Raw genomic sequence first — 18,198 nt, 5'->3', positions numbered from 1 at the left:
AAAGGCCTGGCAGGTTTCAACAGAGATGATCAGAAGACTCTTTCTGTTCAGGTTGAACATTTAATTTTCTGTCATGTACATTTCCCGTGTAGATGAGGGCAAGGGTATGTAAAACTGCATGTCGCACAGCAAGTGTGAATATTACATCCTGCCTAGCCTTCAGAGATAAAAATGTCTGTGTTAGCTGGCTTAAAGGCTTCATTCTGAATTTTCGGGTGCTGCTTTGTAGCTAGTCCATACAATGAAGCTCATGGTTTGGAGTGCGGTTTTATGAAAGTTTAGACTGTCAAGGCTTATTCTTGAGACTTGCCAGGCCCTGAGAAGACAGTTTGAGAGTACAAATGCTTTCTGCTCAATCCCTTGCTGGAGAAGTTTGTTCCATGTATTTTTAGCCTGACAAGAAGCTGGGGGTGTGCTGGGGATACAGCTGCAAAAGTAAAGGCTGCAGAAAGAGAGGGGCTGTTTCCATTCCTCTCTTAACATCTGCTGAGGGTTCACCTGAGGTGATGTGAGAATGCCTTGTCTTTGGGACAGCATCTTGCCAACTAACTCCTGCTCCAGGTACACAAGAACATGCAAAGATGTGGCAGCATCTATCACATTCTGTGTAAAACCTGTCAGTAAATAAAAATACCACCAACAACGGAGGCAAGCTGGCCTCCCAGCCATAAAACCATGTCCATTTCTCACAGTTGGTGATGCACTTTGCCAGTGCTTCTCTTTATTAAGCTGTTTCTTGTGTGTAGAAGCCCCTTGTGGTGATTGAAAGAAGTTTGTTCATATCGCATGTATAGCTAAACTGTCATCTGAACGTTGATAAAATGCCAATGTATTTTGAGAGGGAATCTGTTAGAAATATTAAGAGTACAGTTTAATTATATTAACATGTTCATAGTTACCTGTTTCTGGAGAGAAGTACCCAAATTAGGCAGGAGTAAACATTGAAAATACCTTTCTGAGATGTTGAGAGGTATGTACCCTTTTACCATAAACATATGCTGCAGCTTAGTGCAGCTGCTTTGCCTTGTTCTGTCCTGTTCATCACATGAAGGAAATTACTTTTGCAGACCAAGCTAGCTCTGTGAGTTTGCTGCTGGCCCAGAGACTTCCCCTCTCCTTGCCACCCAAGGATGATTTTACTGGAAAATGGTCTAGTTAGTTACTAGAAAGATGACTTATAAGATGAAAAAAAAAGCACATGGAGCAAATTAGCTTATCAGGATCTTCTATTATCTTCCTCTTTTTAGGCTCTGGAGACCCTTTCTTCATTCATGTCTGAACTTTAACTTAGCCATGGATATCTATTGTCCTGGTAGTTGCCTTAATGTCCAGACTGTAATTTCTAGACACCTTTTCTAGGCACTCTATCATGCAACAGATTTCCTTTTCAAAATTGTTCACCCCTTTTCTGGTGCCCATCAGCATATCAAATACTGGCAAGTGGCAGTGCAATCTGATTCCACAGGGCATAGCCCAGTCTAGTGTGAAAGAGAAGGGCTGTGTTTTTAATCTATAATTGATTAACTACATTTGCTAGCAAGAGTTATGAAAGAGGGGAGCTTTACAGAGAGGGAACCTTGGTTGGACTGCTAGGTCCGAATCCTATGGAGATTTTAAAATGCAGTTACAGCAATGTTTTCTGTAAGTGCTAGAATGCTCAGGAACAGGGGTGCATCCCAGGAAGTTAATCACCATTTAATAAATCACATTATAATTTAAGTATTTAGAGAGGTTTATTGTGCAAAATGCAGGTTTCTGAAGTGAATCGCATGGGCTGGCTGTTTTCATCAGAGGAAATATTTGAAATGCTGGAGCAAATCCACACAAATGCTCTGCTTCAGGTTGTGAGAATAACGTTTTACCCTACAGCAGCTATTCTGTCTCAGTAGAGGAATGGATATGATTATATAGCAGGTTCTTGCTTTTTGTAATTCCTGATGTTTCAGGACTGTAATTTGTCAGGTTGAGTTTGTTGAAGGGATTGTACCCAGGTTTCCCTGTAGATCATGCATTCATTGTGTGCACTGGATTCACTGTGGTGCCCTTTTAACTCTAAATTTGCTTTACACCTGTGTGTCTGGACACCAGAGCTGAAAGCAAGATAGGTTTCAAGGTGCCTGCAGCCTCTACAACTGCCACTAGCATCAATAAGGACTGCAGCTGGTTGTGCTATGCAAATATAGAATATGGATATTCCCTGAAAATTCATCATATATCTTTCTTGCTTCTGTTAGATACACTGAAAAGCAGTTTGGTTACATATATGTGGAATATTTATCATGAAATTATAGGCTTCTTGGGTTTTTGCCTGTAGAGGTACTTACATAAAAGCACAGAGCTTATTCTAGTTTACACAAATTATTTTTTGAGTAAGTTTGATTATTCAAATGTTAATATATGTAAAAAAAAGTAAAATATAAATATTGGTAACATATCTTTACTAACTTAGCAATTTTTTTTAAAAAAATGGTTGTAATTAGGTCACATGTAGCCAATTACTTTCTAAGATAAAAACAGCATATTTTCATTTTTTTTATATGCACTTTCCTCACTTTGCTGATTTTAATTTCCTAGCATTTATATTTCTTAGTTTAATCTCATAAACTCAGATGCTTTTGTGGTTGTACATAAAAATCACTCTCCCCAGACACCACAGTAGGATATAAATTAAATTTGCTGGTTGGTTTCACCATTCATTCCACCATTCATCTCAGTGAAACAAGTATGTTGGTCTTTTATAATCATTACTTTTACCATCTGGCACTTTTTGTCTAGGAGCCTTAGTAGTAATCTAGGGGCCTGGTGGATCTACTTGTAATCTCCTGCCTATATTGGGAAGAGGTCAGAGTCTTCTGATGCCTGGGGCTGCATTGTTGTTGGAAAAAGTTCCTCTCCAGGGCTGTATGTGTTAGAGCTTCAAAAGCATTAGTCTCTCTCTGCCTGTACCTCCCCATATTGACAAAAAAGTTCATTTTAGTGCCATTAATTCTGTTTATTTCAACTGTCTCACAACTTGAAATATTTGGGGGTTGTTTTAAATTAGGCTTTTCCCTTAAATATTCCTCATGTATTTTTTTTGTTGTGTGTGTTCATAGAAGGTATTTGAGAAGGTGTTGCTGAACACCTTTTTTGTATGTGTGGTTGTAGATTGAGAAATATGTATATTTTTTTCAATTGGCTCTCAAAAACAACTGGTGTTATGAAAGATAAAGAAGGAAGAGGAAATACTGAGAAACACCTTGTATTGGTGTGACACTAATGGTAGAGAGTCTGTCAATTTGAATCAACAAAATCTGCTTAATTTGGGGAAAACAGTGAAGTGAAAAGAACTCAAGAAATTGGAACACTTAAATTTGGACTTTAATAGGCGGGTGGAAAGTAATAATTTATTCCTACCTACTAATATGGAAAAGTACACAGTTTTACTTTTAAGTAGCTATTTTAGTTGCCTCAGTGTCTCTAGAAATCACTGGAAACTGAGTACTGAAAAGATAATTTGAATGCTCTGTGGGGAGGGAACTTTAGAAGATATCTGGGTTTCTTGGGAAAATGCCTGGGTTTAGATATTTTGTATTTGTAAATCTAATGCAAAAAATGACACACGGCATCAGTATATTGAGACATTTCTACATTGGTGCCTGAGACCAGTAAGAGACTTTGAGCCTTTTTTTTTTTTTCCCCCCAATCTGGAGCTTGTAGCCAGGGGAGGGTTGGTCTCTCCTCCCAAGTAGCGGGTGATAGAATGAAAGGAAATGGCCTCAAGTTGTGCCAGGGGAGGTTTAGGTTGGATATTGGGAAAAAATTCTTCACCGAAAGGGTTGTCAGGCACTGGAACAGGCTGCCCAGGGCAGTGGTGGAGTCCCCATCCCTAGAGGGGTTTAAAAGCTGTGTAGATGTGGTGCTGAGGGGCATGGTTTAGTGGTGGCCTTGGCAGTGCTGGGTTAACAGTTGGGCTCAATGATCTTAAAGGTCTTTTCCAACCTGAACGATTCTGTGATTCTATATATGTTTTTTCAGATGATTCCATGAGACACATGACTGGAATCTTTCAAAGAGGAAATTAAGTAAAATATTAAAGAACAAAAAAAAATTTCCTTAGACTTTCAAGGACCTGTATATAATTAGTTTAATAGCAGTGGTTCAAAACTAGAACTTTTCATGGTTGACTCTAACATCCTCAGTGTGTAAAACATCACGATCTGCTTGTTTATATAAGCATTATGATTTTACACTGAGTAAAATTTTTTGGAGTTCAAAACCTTTCTATTCATGAAATGCAACCCTGATGCCCAGTAGTTTGAAGGCTGATAAAGAGCAGAACTGTCAGAGCAAGGCAACATTATTTGTGAAATGAAAACCATGGTGAAGTAGACTTTGATTTTTGTCAGTGAATTTTTCTACTTGTCTAAATGTATTGTTGCAACTGGTAAAAGATTAAGAGGAGAAGCTGAGGATGGTTGGTTGATCTGTATCTATAGAATTGGCATGACATTAAGCCCATCTCAGGTGACATTCTGTTTCCCAGCACTGTTAATTTATTTTGAGAGACCGAGTGTTTTTTCTTCCACAAAAGTTTTATTTTCTATTCCACAGTGATTTCAAAGGGATAGTTTGAAATGATTCTATAAAAATGCAGGCATTGAAGTGATGGTCTGGACACTAAAGTAGTAGAATTACAGCCTGGAAGAGAAGCTGACACTTTGAGAAGTGCTGGTCTTAAATATTTTTTTTCCTAAGAATATTTGATTTTGCTAACTCTTCCTGAAATGTTGGGTCTGACTGTGCTGCTGCTGTGTTGGTCAAAACTCTTTCTCTCACTTCATGCGAATGGTCAGCATAAGGAGCAAGTAAGTACAGGCTCTTGATGGCTGGGTTCTTCCAGCCTGACTCTCCTGAATGGATTTAGGGATTTGCTATCATTGGTATTAACTGTTCTCTACTGGCTTCTAAAAAAATTAAATAAATGTCAAAAGTCCTTTAGATCCCCTTTAGTTCTGTCATACATAGTTTCTAGGAGCCTCCATTAAAATCTTGGGGGACAATTTGTCTATGCTTGGTGAAGCCCTCACAAAATTACATATTTTGGATATACAATAAGGGAGAATAAATTCACAGTCTCTGTTGCCTTACTCAGATTTGCTCAGAGATAAATACTCTGTTTTGGGTTTGTTTTTTTTCCTACAGTGCTTCTTAAAACCTGTAAAAGCAAATACTGCTTTCTGAAGTGTATTTAATTTACTGAATGTCTTCTGGTCTGTTAAGAATTAAGTGTTTTGAGATTGTCAGTAATTCCAAACATTTCTCCTTATTTTCTTTGCTGTAATTAACTGCTAGCCTTTTGTTCTGCATCACACATAAAGAACAAAATTGCCACTGCTCTTTAATGACTTTTTTCCTGGAATAGCCATTTTCAGTTGCTTGGCAATGTCAGAATTTCAGAGCTCTAAGTGAGTGATTTGTGAAGAACTCTGTGGATTTTGGTTTGCCTTTCTTTGGCAAACCATAAGTAAGACAGATAGATACCCAGCAAATCAGGAAAGCATCTAGTAATTACGATAATATATTTTTAATGATCTTTTAGTTAGATGGTTTAGCTAGATCTGCAGTTCAGTTTCCACCCTCTTTTGAAGCTGAAGACTCTGTATAATATGTGAGCAAAAAGTCCTGCAGTCCTTGTAACTGGAATAACATGGACTTCTGGAGAAACCATCTTTCTGTGGTGGGTGGCACGTGCCTGGCAGGAGGATGCAGAGTGTATTTTGCCCTTCCTCTTTGCCAAGGTGATGTGTCAGTTGGAGTCCTTTTATATATATATATATATATCAATATACAAGTCAATATATCTGAAGTGATGATATTATATGAATGTGTCAAATAAACATTAACGCGTCATTCCTCCAGTGTTCTATTTCCTTCCCCATTCTTCTCTCCCATTACTGATACTTGTCTATGGAAGGTTGCGTATGTGGCATGGATTTAGAGATGTGACAGTGCAAGAATGCAGTTCTGTGTTATACTGATGTGCCTCAATCCCTTGGTTTATTTGATAGTCTTTGGATAGTACCTAAAGATACACTCATCTACAAAGAATATATAATATTTATGTAGTACTTCACATTTTCAGTGACATACAGATATGAGTCTGATAGACTGATCTACTTGGTACACTGAATCAATGCTAGTATATATATTTGTGTTGCTATGGAAGTGTGTAAGTACTGACTGCAGTTTCTGTAATTTCTTTTTGCAACAGAACGCAGTAAGTATGACTTGTTTGCAGTGCTGATTTTGATGCATGCCAAATTTTAACTTTCTCATCTAGAGCTGTGCAAGTTTTGCAATCTGATTGATAATTGCAGTTGGTGTGAGGGGCAAAGTTTGATGTGGCTTAGGAAGTTTGGTGATCAGCTGGGATTTTGCTTTACCTAAAACTAAAATTATAAAAGTAATCTCTGCCTCAATATTTTCTAATCTGCTTGTGTGTTCTTAATCCCATTTAGCAACCAGATCATTAATTTAAACTTTTAAATGACTGCAGTTGCCCTCAGACATAAAAATTCTGTCACCACTATTTGAGCTTCAGCAGGTGTTGTATAGCAGACTTATTTGATAGTGCAAAAGGTGGTTTATTCTCTGATGACTAGTAATTAAACAAAGGGAGGGGAAAAAGGGCAAGAGGAAGGGAACCCCACAACCACAGAGCTGAGAAGACCAGCAGCAGATACCAGAAATTATTCCTGATTGCTGTTATTTCTGCAATATGGAATTATTATTCATGATTCTTTCAAGCACTGGAAAAAAATAAATCTGCTGTTCCCTTTTATTTTGAGAGGGGCTTTTTAAAACACTCCTCAGAACAGCCTATCTCAGGTGACAGAGAATAGCCTCAGAATAGCCTCCTGGCCTGCAAACAGCACGCATTTCAGAGGATGGAGTGAAATGGTGAATCACAGCTTCCCTGCTGCAGTCCCGGCCCTGGGGGATGTTAGCAGTGGAACTGCAGTAGGTGCAAGTGCCAAGGCTTTACCTATGCTATTTCCAGCTAGCAGCAGCCAGCGTTTCCCATGCTGATGTGTGTCCTCAGGGAAGCCTGGTGCTGCCATGTCCCAGACCTGCTCCTGATGCAGGTGCTGAGCTGTGTCCCCACTGCCACCCCCCCCCCCCCCCCCCCCCCCCCCACCTCCTCCTACCCTCTGCTCTGCTTCCCTGGCCCTTTGCAAAGGGTCACACATGTGCTTGCTCCCTAACCCAGTTTTGTATGAGTTAGCCCTTCAAAGGATTGTTGGTTGATAAAGTTATTTTAATTCCTATCATTTCAGGGGCCAATTACATGAGCAATTTATTGGCAGGGAGGAGGTGGGTTGACCTCTGGAGTCAGTAATCTCCTAACTCAGGCTCTGCTGCAACCAGAATAGCAGCTTGGGCTTTGGTCTGTAGGATGCTTTATTGGCTTCCAAGCGATCCTGGTTGGAAAACAGCTAATGCTACCTTCATGATTTTATTTATCAGAACCTACATTTTCCTTACAGGGACAGATCAGATTAGTGCAGGCAAAGCTTTTGTTGTTTATTCCCTCACACCCTAGACCTCCTTATGACTTGTCCCAAGGCATTGATAGAGAGGCATCATGAGTATAACCTACAGTTTTTGTCCCTCCCGATTGAGAAAGCTTCAGGGAAGGATTTGGTCTAAAATTTCCAAACTAATCTCACTCTCAATAAAATACCACTCAAACCATCACATGGCAAAGCTGGAAGGAGTAGTTAATAAAGCAGCTTGTTGACTTGCAGCTGCTGCAGTAACTTACTCCAGCTGAGTTCCAGGTGTTTACACAACAAGAAATGCTAACATGTTTTATCTGACAGGACAACAGCTTTGAGCAATTCATTATCAACTACTGTAATGAGAAGTTGCAGCAGATCTTCATTGAACTTACCCTCAAAGAAGAGCAGGAGGAATACATCCGAGAGGTAATACTTAATGGATCTTTCCTCATTCTCTCCTCTTCCCGTTGTCCCTGTAATGATGATTCACAGGTATGCATGCTGGACCCTCTCTTCAGGGAACAGAGTCACTTTTCACCACAGGCCTGGCAAGGAGCATGTTTGTGTAGGAGGACCGTGTGGTAATTACGTTAAGCATAAAGAGTTGGGTTTGGTTTTGCTTCACATTATGAGTTCTCCAGGTATAAACCAGACCCAACTGTGTTATTAGTTGGAAACAATGACTGGCAGTTCTGAGCAAAGGTTAATTAATTTATTAGAAGACTAATGCTGCTTTTTGGTATTAGTGCCATTACCCTGCAGCCTGTGTTTTGGATTACACAGTGGTGTCTGGGATACACCCCAACAGTGGCTGCAGCTGATCCTGTTTCAAAAAGGAATAGGGTGGGTGAAACAATAGAATACAAGAGGAAAGAAACTGCACATAGGTTTTCTAGTTTTATTTCAGTTAAGTATTGAAGGAACTGTGTAAGCTTAACAATAAATGTAAAGATGTGCTTTGGAGCCCTAACTCTAATGTTTGATGTTACTGCAGGGGTACGCTGAGTTAAGGTTTTAATAGGTTTAGCAGTACTGCCCATGATGTACAGAGCTTGGAGAAAATACCAGCTCACAGCTGTAGAGACTGGCAAATGCTGTCTGTGCTCAAATTGGATGATACGATTTTGCTGGGTAAACATTTTTAAAAATGGAATAAAGTTCCTGCCTTATAATCCTGGCGATAATCAAAGTTTGGGAATGTCTTTTTTCTTTTTGCATTCGGCAGTGAAACATCTAAAGCATCATTACTGCAGTTGGCTTCCTCAACAATATTTCAAACACCCTGAAAAAACTAAGCTTTAAGATGTACTGCAGATGCAAATTAAGAATTAAGTTAATTTTTTTTTTTTTTTTTTTTTCCCCAGTCCTTTCTCCTACCAGTGTTACCTCCTGATGCACTGGCATCTCGTCCTGGAAATTTTATTGCTGATACTCAAAAAAAACCAACCCAACAAACCAAAAAATGAACTAGGATATTAGGAATATCTGAACAACAGCCAAACTCCAGTCTCATCTAAATTTAGCCCTCTTTCTTTCTCCCATTAAAAAAAGCCAACTAAGAGCTTAGATATGTTGATCTCAGATGCTTTGCAGTGAAATGGGCTTGTTTCCCGAGGAGCGTGGGCAGCAGGGGGCCGGGCCGGGCGCCAGGGGAGTGCATGGGAAGCTGACACGGGTGGGGAGAGGAATGGAGAGAGAAGGTCTGGCAGCCACCCAAGGACAGTTGTCCTGCACAGATCATGTTAGTGGTAGATGATTGCATTTCTGTCCGAGTAAATAAAATGCTGGTGAGCATGAAGAATTAAATTTGAAAGTAGTATCTTAGCTAACTGGAATGTAATTAAATTGGCCAGAGGAAAAGCTCCCTTTATTGTTTTCCTGTTCACACTTTGTGTTTGTTTTTTTCCTAATAGGGGATTGAATGGACTCATATTGAGTATTTCAACAATGCTATTATTTGTGACCTAATAGAAAATGTAAGTTATATTCAAGAATCTTATCTGAATGATTTTTGATGCATGGATTGAATTCAGCTGTAAAGTCTGCATGCATCCTCACTTTGATTTTCTAAAACAAGCTACTCATTGTATTAGTCATCTTATTTTGATTGGTAAAAGTTAATTTTACTAAAAAAAAAATTCATAGCCATGTTCAGCAGCACCTATGCAGAAACAAAAAGCTGACCAACCCTTAAATGTTTATATTTAGTGCTGTTTTCAAAAGCAGATACCACATGCTACATTATAAATTACATTTATTTTTTATGGAAACTAGAAGATTCAATGACTTGTTACTGAGGGCTTTAGGTACAGTAATAAGAGGACTTCCTATGGACTTAGTGCAATAAGAAAGAGAAAATTCCTTACGGATTGGAAAAGAAAAGTTTTTAACCATTAACATAAAATGAATGCTGGTTCTACCCATAAAATGGCTACTTTCAGTTTAGCTGAAGCCTTTAAAAAATGCAGGTACTAAAAATCTGTTGGAAATGGGGATTAGGAAAAGAGCCAGACTTTGAGATGGCTTGAAGACTGTCCGGGTATCGAAAGTCGAACAGGAGAGGGCGGTCTCCTTTTTATGCCTTGATGGACACAAACACTAAAGCTCTTGTCTTGAAACTATAGAACCAAACTGGAATCCTGGCCATGCTAGATGAAGAATGCCTGAGACCAGGAACTGTTACTGATGACACCTTTTTAGAAAAACTGAACCAAGTCTGTGCCACTCACCAGCATTTTGAGAGCAGGATGAGCAAGTGTTCCCGGTTCCTCAACGACACCTCCTTGCCTCACAGCTGCTTCAGGATTCAGCATTATGCTGGCAAGGTACCTGGGGAGCATGTGGTGTTTGGAGGGTGTTGAAATACTCAATAAAAAAAATGCTGGTGAGCATGTAGAATTAAATTTGAAAGTAGTATCTTAGTTAACTGGAATGTAATTAAATTGCCTAGAACGTGTGTGGAGCCTGGGTTTGGGGAGGCTCTTCATCCATTAAATGATGTTACAGTAATGAAGGAGAACTGCTTGAGTCGAGAGTTGGCCAAAAAATCCAGACCTGGCTTGATCTTTTCTGTCTTAAGCCTAAAATTTGTGATTTGGGCTTGAAGGCATTCAGAGACCATGCTGCTCTAGTTGAAATCCTTGCAGCAGAGGATGATGTCCCATGTGCTGTGGTGGTGAGCGGCTTGTGCTCCTGAGTCTCTGAAAATAAACATGTTGTTTAGAGTGACCAAAAGATCACACACATCTGAAGGCAAGATAATTTGGAAATCATGTTCTTTGTCACTGACCTAGCTGAAGTCATGTTGATGAGAAAGTGGAGTTTTTGTACATTTGAAGAATCTGAGTTTATTTTGACAGCTCGTGCATTTAAAAAGGTGGGCTTGTAAATGTATTTTCCTTTTTCAACATAAGCAGTGTGAATAAATACAAATCTGATTTTTTAATGTATTTATTGTAATGTTTTCAGTGTATTATTCAGTATGACTTTTTATGAATGAAAATAATAATTAAATTTGTAAAAAGGAGACAAAATATTAAAAAAACCCCAAACTTTAAGCATAGGGGTCTAAACTATACCTCATGTTTGAATCTGCCAAACTATTAGTTTCATAGAATAATGACTATTTGGAAAGTGGTTTTTTTGCTAGGACTGTTTAATATTTCCTTGGTTTTTAACATTTTCTCAATTTTACAGTTTTGAATAGCTTGATAATCTGCTCATTCAAAATAGTGCTGAAAATATCATACTTTTACTGGCTTTGAGCCATTAATTAACTTTAATGCTATATATTTGCTAATATTTTGTAACTGCATTTAATCTATCAGGATTAATAGTTAGATATTTCTTTGGTTGTCTAAATTTGAAGTGAATTGAAAATACCCCAGTGCTTTGAGGACTGCAAACAGCCTGAGTCTTAGCAGGCAGTGAGGGGCTTTGATTATTATTGGCATTCACTTACCCAGTGAATTCCTTCTATTTTGGGATGATGTTTTTCCATCCTCAGCTGAGAACATTTTGATCTAGTCACAGGATAACAAAAGTTTGATTCTCCTTTTATGAAATATAAGTGAGTTCATATGAACAGGTTTTTTCAGTGGTGCCATTTGCCACACCTCCTGGCAGAAACAGAAATGTGTATTCCAAGGAAATACGTAAGGGGTGAGTGTCAGGGAGATGGAGTTAGGCTTTTCTCAGTGATGACCAGTGATAGGACAAGGGGTAATGGGTGGAAATTGGAGCATAGGAGGTTCAAGGTGAATATACGAAAAAATTTTTTTACTGTGAGAGTGACAGAGCACTGGAACAGGCTGCCCAGAGAGGTTGTGGAGTCTCCTTCACTGGAGACATTCAAAACCCACCTGGATGCGTTCTTGTGTGATGTGCTCTAGGTGACCCTGCTCTAGCAGGGGGGGTTGGACTAGATGATCTTTTGAGGTCCCTTCCAACCCCTAAGATTCTATGATTCTATGATTCTATGAAATGCCACCTGAGTTTCCAGTCACTTGCTGTTGTGTAAAATATGGCTATGCCAGTATTAGTTTTATTCAGTATCTGTGTACATAGTATGTGTCTACACAGAACTGAGAAATCATGAAGCTGAAGAATCTGTATTATCTGCCAGATGACTTGTAACAATTAATCAAACTAAATTCCCTGCCCTCAAAAATAATAAAAAAAAACAGTAGCAATCTGAGATCTATATGAACTTCCCCTGGTAATGCCTTCTGCGTCTCCAGCTGCAGGTCAGAGCTTTGCGTTTATGCTTGTTGTCATTGACCTGTTTTCCTGGTAAAAGTCCTTTAAAATGACAGTCCCCTGAAGACTGCCCAGATAGCTGCTAGCTGCTGGGAGACTGAGAAGTGGTATTTCATGTCTTGTTCTAGTTAGGCAAAGAACGTAAGCATTAGTACTTCAAAGGTAAAAGGTATTTTTGCTGTTGTTATTCAAAGGAGAGGGAGAAAACCTTTTGTTAGCCAAAAAAGGATTGTTTGGAAGTATTGATAAGTGGTGCTGTATCAGAGCTATCATTTCAGAAACCAGAATCGATCAGCACAAGGAAGAGTTAGCAGTGTGAGAAAAGGCATCTTTCTCAGGAAGCACATTCACAGAAATTTTCTCCAACAAAACGTCTTCCAAGTGTCAACTTAAAAAGAAAAGCTGAAATGTCTTTCATTTGTTTTGGATAGTGAGAAAGGAGAAATCAATTTCTTGGTTCAGTTTTGAACTGGTCTAGTTCAAAACATGCTCTGATGAGACTCTTCTGTATTGTTCAGGTTATGTACCAGGTGGAAGGATTTGTTGACAAAAACAATGATCTTCTGTACCGTGACCTCTCCCAGGCCATGTGGAAGGCCAGTCACTCCCTTATCAAAGCATTGTTCCCAGAAGGTAACCCTGCTAAGATCAACCTGAAGAGACCTCCAACGGCAGGTTCACAGTTCAAGGCCTCAGTTGCTACCCTGATGAAAAACCTTCAGACAAAAAATCCAAACTACATTAGGTAAGTTACCCTGTGCAAAGCTTTGGTGAACTTATTATTTGGCAAAGTTAAAAAATAAATAAATAAATAAATAAATAAATAAATAAATAAATAAAAAAATAAATATATATATATATATATATAAAAAAATCTTGATACCTGAGGATAAACTATTGAAATCTGTGGTTGAAACTCACAGTAATAGTTGCAGACATGCACAGTGCTGCAAACAAATGTGGCTGTTTGTTTCTCTCTCCAGGTGCATCAAACCAAACGACAAGAAGGCCGCACACATTTTCAATGATGCCCTGGTGTGCCACCAGATCCGCTACCTCGGTCTTCTGGAGAACGTGCGGGTCAGGAGGGCAGGTTATGCTTTCAGGCAGGCGTATGAGCCTTGCCTGGAAAGGTACAAAATGCTGTGTAAGCAGACGTGGCCCCACTGGAGAGGGCCAGCCAGGTAGGAACAGATCAGCATTCTTACCTATCCTGGGTCAAAGATTGAAATTACTGTCTTACACATGTCCTGCTTGTTATTTTTTTGGTTTTGTGTTTTGAGTGTTTTTTTTTTGGGGGGGGTATTGTTGGTTGGTTGGTTGGTTTGTGGGTTTGTTTGGTTTGTGTTTTTGTGTGGTTTATTTTTTTGCTATGGGGGACTTTTTTTGGTTTGTTTTTAATGTAATGCACTTTCAAGTATTCTACAAGTAAATTTAAAACAACTTTTACTTGTATGTTGTTCCTTAGCATCTTACTCCAAATTTTGGATGCATTCATTCATCCAATGAATTCATTCATCCAATAGGTGCAACCTATTCTGCTCAGGAGGCTAGAAACTACATTTCCTTGGTGAAGGAGTTGATTAACTGATCTACTAATGGAAAAAATGTTGCATATGAGCAAGGAGAACATTTTGGTTTTAGAATATATTGGAGCCTTTACTGATTTAGACCTGGAAGAAAGGGGAGGGGAGGGGAGAGAGGAAGAGAGAATGGAGTGGAATTAAAATGAGGAGGAGGTCTGAAATCATCAGGAGAACACTTATCTTTAATAACCAGCTTCCAAAGTGTAGGAACACTCATTTCTTTGAAGACAGTCATGCAATTGTAATCTGTTCTTTCAAATTAAAAAACTGATATAATGATTTTTGTAGAACTATGAGATAATACCTCTTGCAAATCAATTGTATTAAATATATGGTTTTAAATTGCATAGTATTCACGTGTGTTTTTATAGATGATGTCTTGGGTAGACAAATTAGTTTCTCAATTCTTTTTACACGTGGCCACCACTAGCATGATTTAAATTTATTTCATAATATATCAGTGTATTTAGGAGCAGTTTAAATCTTAAGGTTACCAAGGTAACAATGGAAGTGCATTATTGTTAACAATAGCATTGTTATAATCCTCACAAAGTTCTGTGCAATTCCTCTGTTGTTTTTTTTTTGCTGACATTTACAAAATGCAGTTGGTGGTTTGTGGAACTTCAGCATTTGCCCCACTCACCAGTCTTTCTTTCACATTTTGATGTTAGTGTGAGAGCCCTTCCTTTTTTCTTTCTTTTTTTTTTTTTTTTAAGTGAAAATATTATAGACATAAAAGGGGAAAACAGGCCATTGCTGATGAAATTACATGCATTTTCTCTTTTTCCATCAAATGATTCTGAATCCTTACAGTTATTTTTCTTGCCTTTAGCTAAATAACCGGTGAGTAAATTAATTAGGTTTTTCAGTCTTCTTATGTCAAGCACTATTTAAGAATTTAAAATATGCTTTAACATACTTTCCATAAATTAAACTGTGAATATCTAAACCATGAAGCCTTAGAGCTGGGAGTCGTTTTTGTTAAGCTCATTTACTTCTTACTAGGGCTGGAGTAGAGGTACTGTTTAATGAATTGGAAATCCCTGAAGAAGAATTTTCATTTGGTAGATCAAAGATATTCATCCGCAACCCAAGAACGGTAAGTGACAAGTGTCTTCCCTTGCAAAATCAAGTCACCTCTCATGAGGGCAGCCTGATAGGAACCGTGTAATTCACTAGCTGGTTACTGCAGATTTTTCTAGATATAGTGCTTTGATATATTGCACTGGAATGTAGCATTAAAAAAGGCACTTAGACCCATTAACATTTATGTGAATCAAGACTCTGCAGTATCTGTCAGCCTAAATTGAATGTAGCTTTCATGCACTGACTTGAGGCAACTCATCTGCCACAAACCCTGTCATGTATCTGCCTACAGCTCTGAAGGTGAATGAACCAAAAGGTGTCTGAAGGGGGGCCTGAATAAAGAGGAGACTTCTCTTTCATAGCTGTGCTTATGGATTTGTTTGTCTTTTCTCCCCTGCTGTTTTTCTTCCAATGTCAAAACCCTAAACTACCCCACACCCAGCTCTTCAAACTCGAAGATCTGAGAAAGCAGCGGCTGGAGGACTTGGCTACTCTGATTGAGAAGATTTATAGAGGTTGGAAGTGCCGCACACGCTTCTTGTTAATGAAGAAAAGCCAGATTGTGATTGCTTCCTGGTACAGGAGATATGCAGTAAGATAATATCCTTACTAAATGGGGGGTTCTTTATACTGCTTAATTTGGTTTTGCACATAACCTTGGTATGATATTGCAAATAACCCTCATGATACTTTTCCTTGATATGTATGGAGAAGTGTTGAAAGAATTAAATTTTTTGTTAGTTTTTGAGTATGAAATATGTGAATAAAAGGAAATTGAGTTTATAGAGACCACTGTGAAGGATTTACTCTGTGTTTAAATAATTAAAAACCTCACCAGAGCCCTTTAGCTCTGGGAGAGCAGGATTTTGTGGCCCAGCTGGGAAGACTCTTTTTTCATTCAGCTAAAATGCTGTGCTGCCTAGCACTTAAGAGTGCTCTCAAAACATATGGTTAACGCATAAAAAAATGTTTGGTAATGTACACGTGCAATTCTGTGGAATTCAGTCATTCCTAAGGCTTTTTGTATTTTTGCCTTATTTGGAACCTTTGCATTTGAGGCTCAAGAATGCTTATTGGGAGGATCCCAGGGATTTATTTTAATTATAGCTCCTAAGACTTGTAGTTCAGTAGTTGTTGTTGATGCAGCTCTAAAACAGCTTCACGTCTGTAGATGGGGTTTTCTGTGCCATGAACCAAACACTACTGTTACATGACTCTGTCATGGCTTTCCATCAGTTAGTAAATGACATTAACTTATATTATTTAAAAAGTTTTATTGTTTTAAAGCAATTCTTAAACACCTGAGCTGCAGTTTGTTATTGTATGCATATAAGGAAGCTTGAAAAAATATATGATATGGAAAGAAAATGTTTCTTAAATGGCAAGTTGCAGAATTGACAATCACTGTTTTTCAGCTGATGAGCACTTCTGTTTATCATCTTGAAAGTCATTAGTGTGTGGTTCAGTTATCTTGGATAATTAGAGAGAAGTATGGATAATTTGAGAAAAGTATGAATAAATGCCCTAAAAAACTTTCCTTTCTGAACTTCTGTGCTCGAATGCAGCGTTACTAGAAACAGCATCATTACAGAATTGCATTGTGCCCATATGGCTTCATTATGATCTCATAGAATCTAGATGAATTATAAATGGAGTTACCACGGCTAGATTGGCACAACTTTTAGTATAAAGGAATGAAAACAAATACATGACAAAGTTTACATTGCTGTTTATTTCTTAACTGTAGACCTTTATTGTTTCACTGGTGAACCATGGCAGCAATTGTCTTTGAATGCAGGAAGTTATAACAAGACCCTCAGAATTACTTACGGGTGATGCTAGAGATGTTTCCTCACCCTCTTCATGTAGATGGAGGGGACCATTCTCCTAACCCAACATGACTGTTAGGCACTGTGATTTGGCAGGTTTCATAAGGAATGTCTGTCCCTTCCATGAACAAAGCTTTTTGACAACAGCTTGTGCTGGAGGCTTGGCTAAAGGAGCTGCAGTAACTTGTCTGCCTGTTCCCTCACAAGGCGTGGCAGGCATCAGTCATGGTATGAGCATGACCTTGGTGTAGCATAGAGGGGATTCTCTCTAGCTTCATCAAAGAGATGTTCACTGCAGCTGAGTGGGCTGAGGGTGAAGTCTAGAAGCTTTGTTGTAAAGTCTATCAACTGTTGTTCACTTAGTGTTACACTAACTACTAGTTTACTGGAGAGCTGAGCTTTTTAGAAGGAAAACACTTAGCTGTCCAGGAAGTTTATTGCTCAAACTGGCCTACTTGGATAATACTCCAGCATGTCATTCAAGAATCCATGGGTTTTTATTATCCTTAGTATCCCTAAGTTACCATCAGCATATGTTTTTATAAAAGGACTGTAGGTAATTGGAACAGCACAAGTCTTATGAAAAGCTGGTAAAAAGCTTAGCCAACAAACCTGAGCGTTTGTGATAATTTGCATGCTGCTCTGTTGGTGGGAAAGACAAACAAAGCTGTTACTGTTAGTATTTAATCCATGTCACTTTTGTGTTGCTGACCATGAACTTAGTGTTTCTATAAACAGAGTGACATTGTCCATGCAGCATTGTTGATGTGCTTTGTTTCCCTTTAAACACAGAATCAACACTCTGATCTGCTTGGTCACAATTTGTTCACTTTCTGCATTCGGTGCTTGTATCCTTAAATAATATCTTCAAATGTGATTAATGAAATTTGTATTATCTTGTATTTTACAGTTGCAATATTCTGTTCTAAGCATCACATATTTCTTTCCAATACAGCAACAAAAAAAGTATCAGAAGATAAAGAGTTCAGCTATTATAGTGCAGTCCTACATCAGAGGGTGGAAGGTGAGTTTCCTGTTTCTGCAGCTCTCTCTGCATGGCCATAGGTGAGGAGCAGGTCAGGAAAACATTTGAAGTGCCCTGAGCCTCCTGACTTTCATGCCATCTGTCACTTGAGCTGTAGCTGTTGTTGAACACTGATGTTTGCCATAGAAGAGGTGAGTTTGGGATATGTATTTGTAGCCTGGGCTCTAAATTTCTGCAGACAGAGCAAGAGGAAGGCTGGGACCATGCTTAACTACTGGGTTAACCTTGAGGTGTCTTCTGCCAGAGAATGTGGAGAGAGGTGTCCTCTTTACACAGGCTGCAGTGTGAATTAGTGAGTCTGGTGTTCAGAGCACACATAGGTACATGCTAACGAGGCAGCCTGGTGGCTC

The 18,198-nt window shown here is 38.7% G+C and overlaps 1 protein-coding gene across 8 annotated transcripts in view; it reads left to right on the top strand.

The window, feature by feature from the left end:
• Positions 1-18,198, top strand: part of MYO1B (myosin IB) — a 112,414-nt gene that overhangs the window by 75,880 nt on the left and 18,336 nt on the right. For all 8 annotated transcript variants that reach the window (XM_051623215.1, XM_051623218.1, XM_051623216.1 and 5 more), the window contains 8 exons: positions 7,866-7,970; positions 9,458-9,520; positions 10,169-10,369; positions 12,821-13,047; positions 13,286-13,486; positions 14,894-14,987; positions 15,417-15,566; positions 17,759-17,827. In XM_051623215.1, coding sequence (XP_051479175.1) covers positions 7,866-7,970; positions 9,458-9,520; positions 10,169-10,369; positions 12,821-13,047; positions 13,286-13,486; positions 14,894-14,987; positions 15,417-15,566; positions 17,759-17,827 — 1,110 coding nt within the window. The remainder of the gene's footprint in view (positions 1-7,865; positions 7,971-9,457; positions 9,521-10,168; positions 10,370-12,820; positions 13,048-13,285; positions 13,487-14,893; positions 14,988-15,416; positions 15,567-17,758; positions 17,828-18,198) is intronic.

This window comes from Apus apus, chromosome 6 (assembly GCF_020740795.1).
Source record: "Apus apus isolate bApuApu2 chromosome 6, bApuApu2.pri.cur, whole genome shotgun sequence".
NCBI lineage: Eukaryota > Metazoa > Chordata > Aves > Apodiformes > Apodidae > Apus > Apus apus.
Note: the sequence above shows the minus strand (reverse complement) of the source record. Positions and strands in the feature narration are given on the sequence as shown.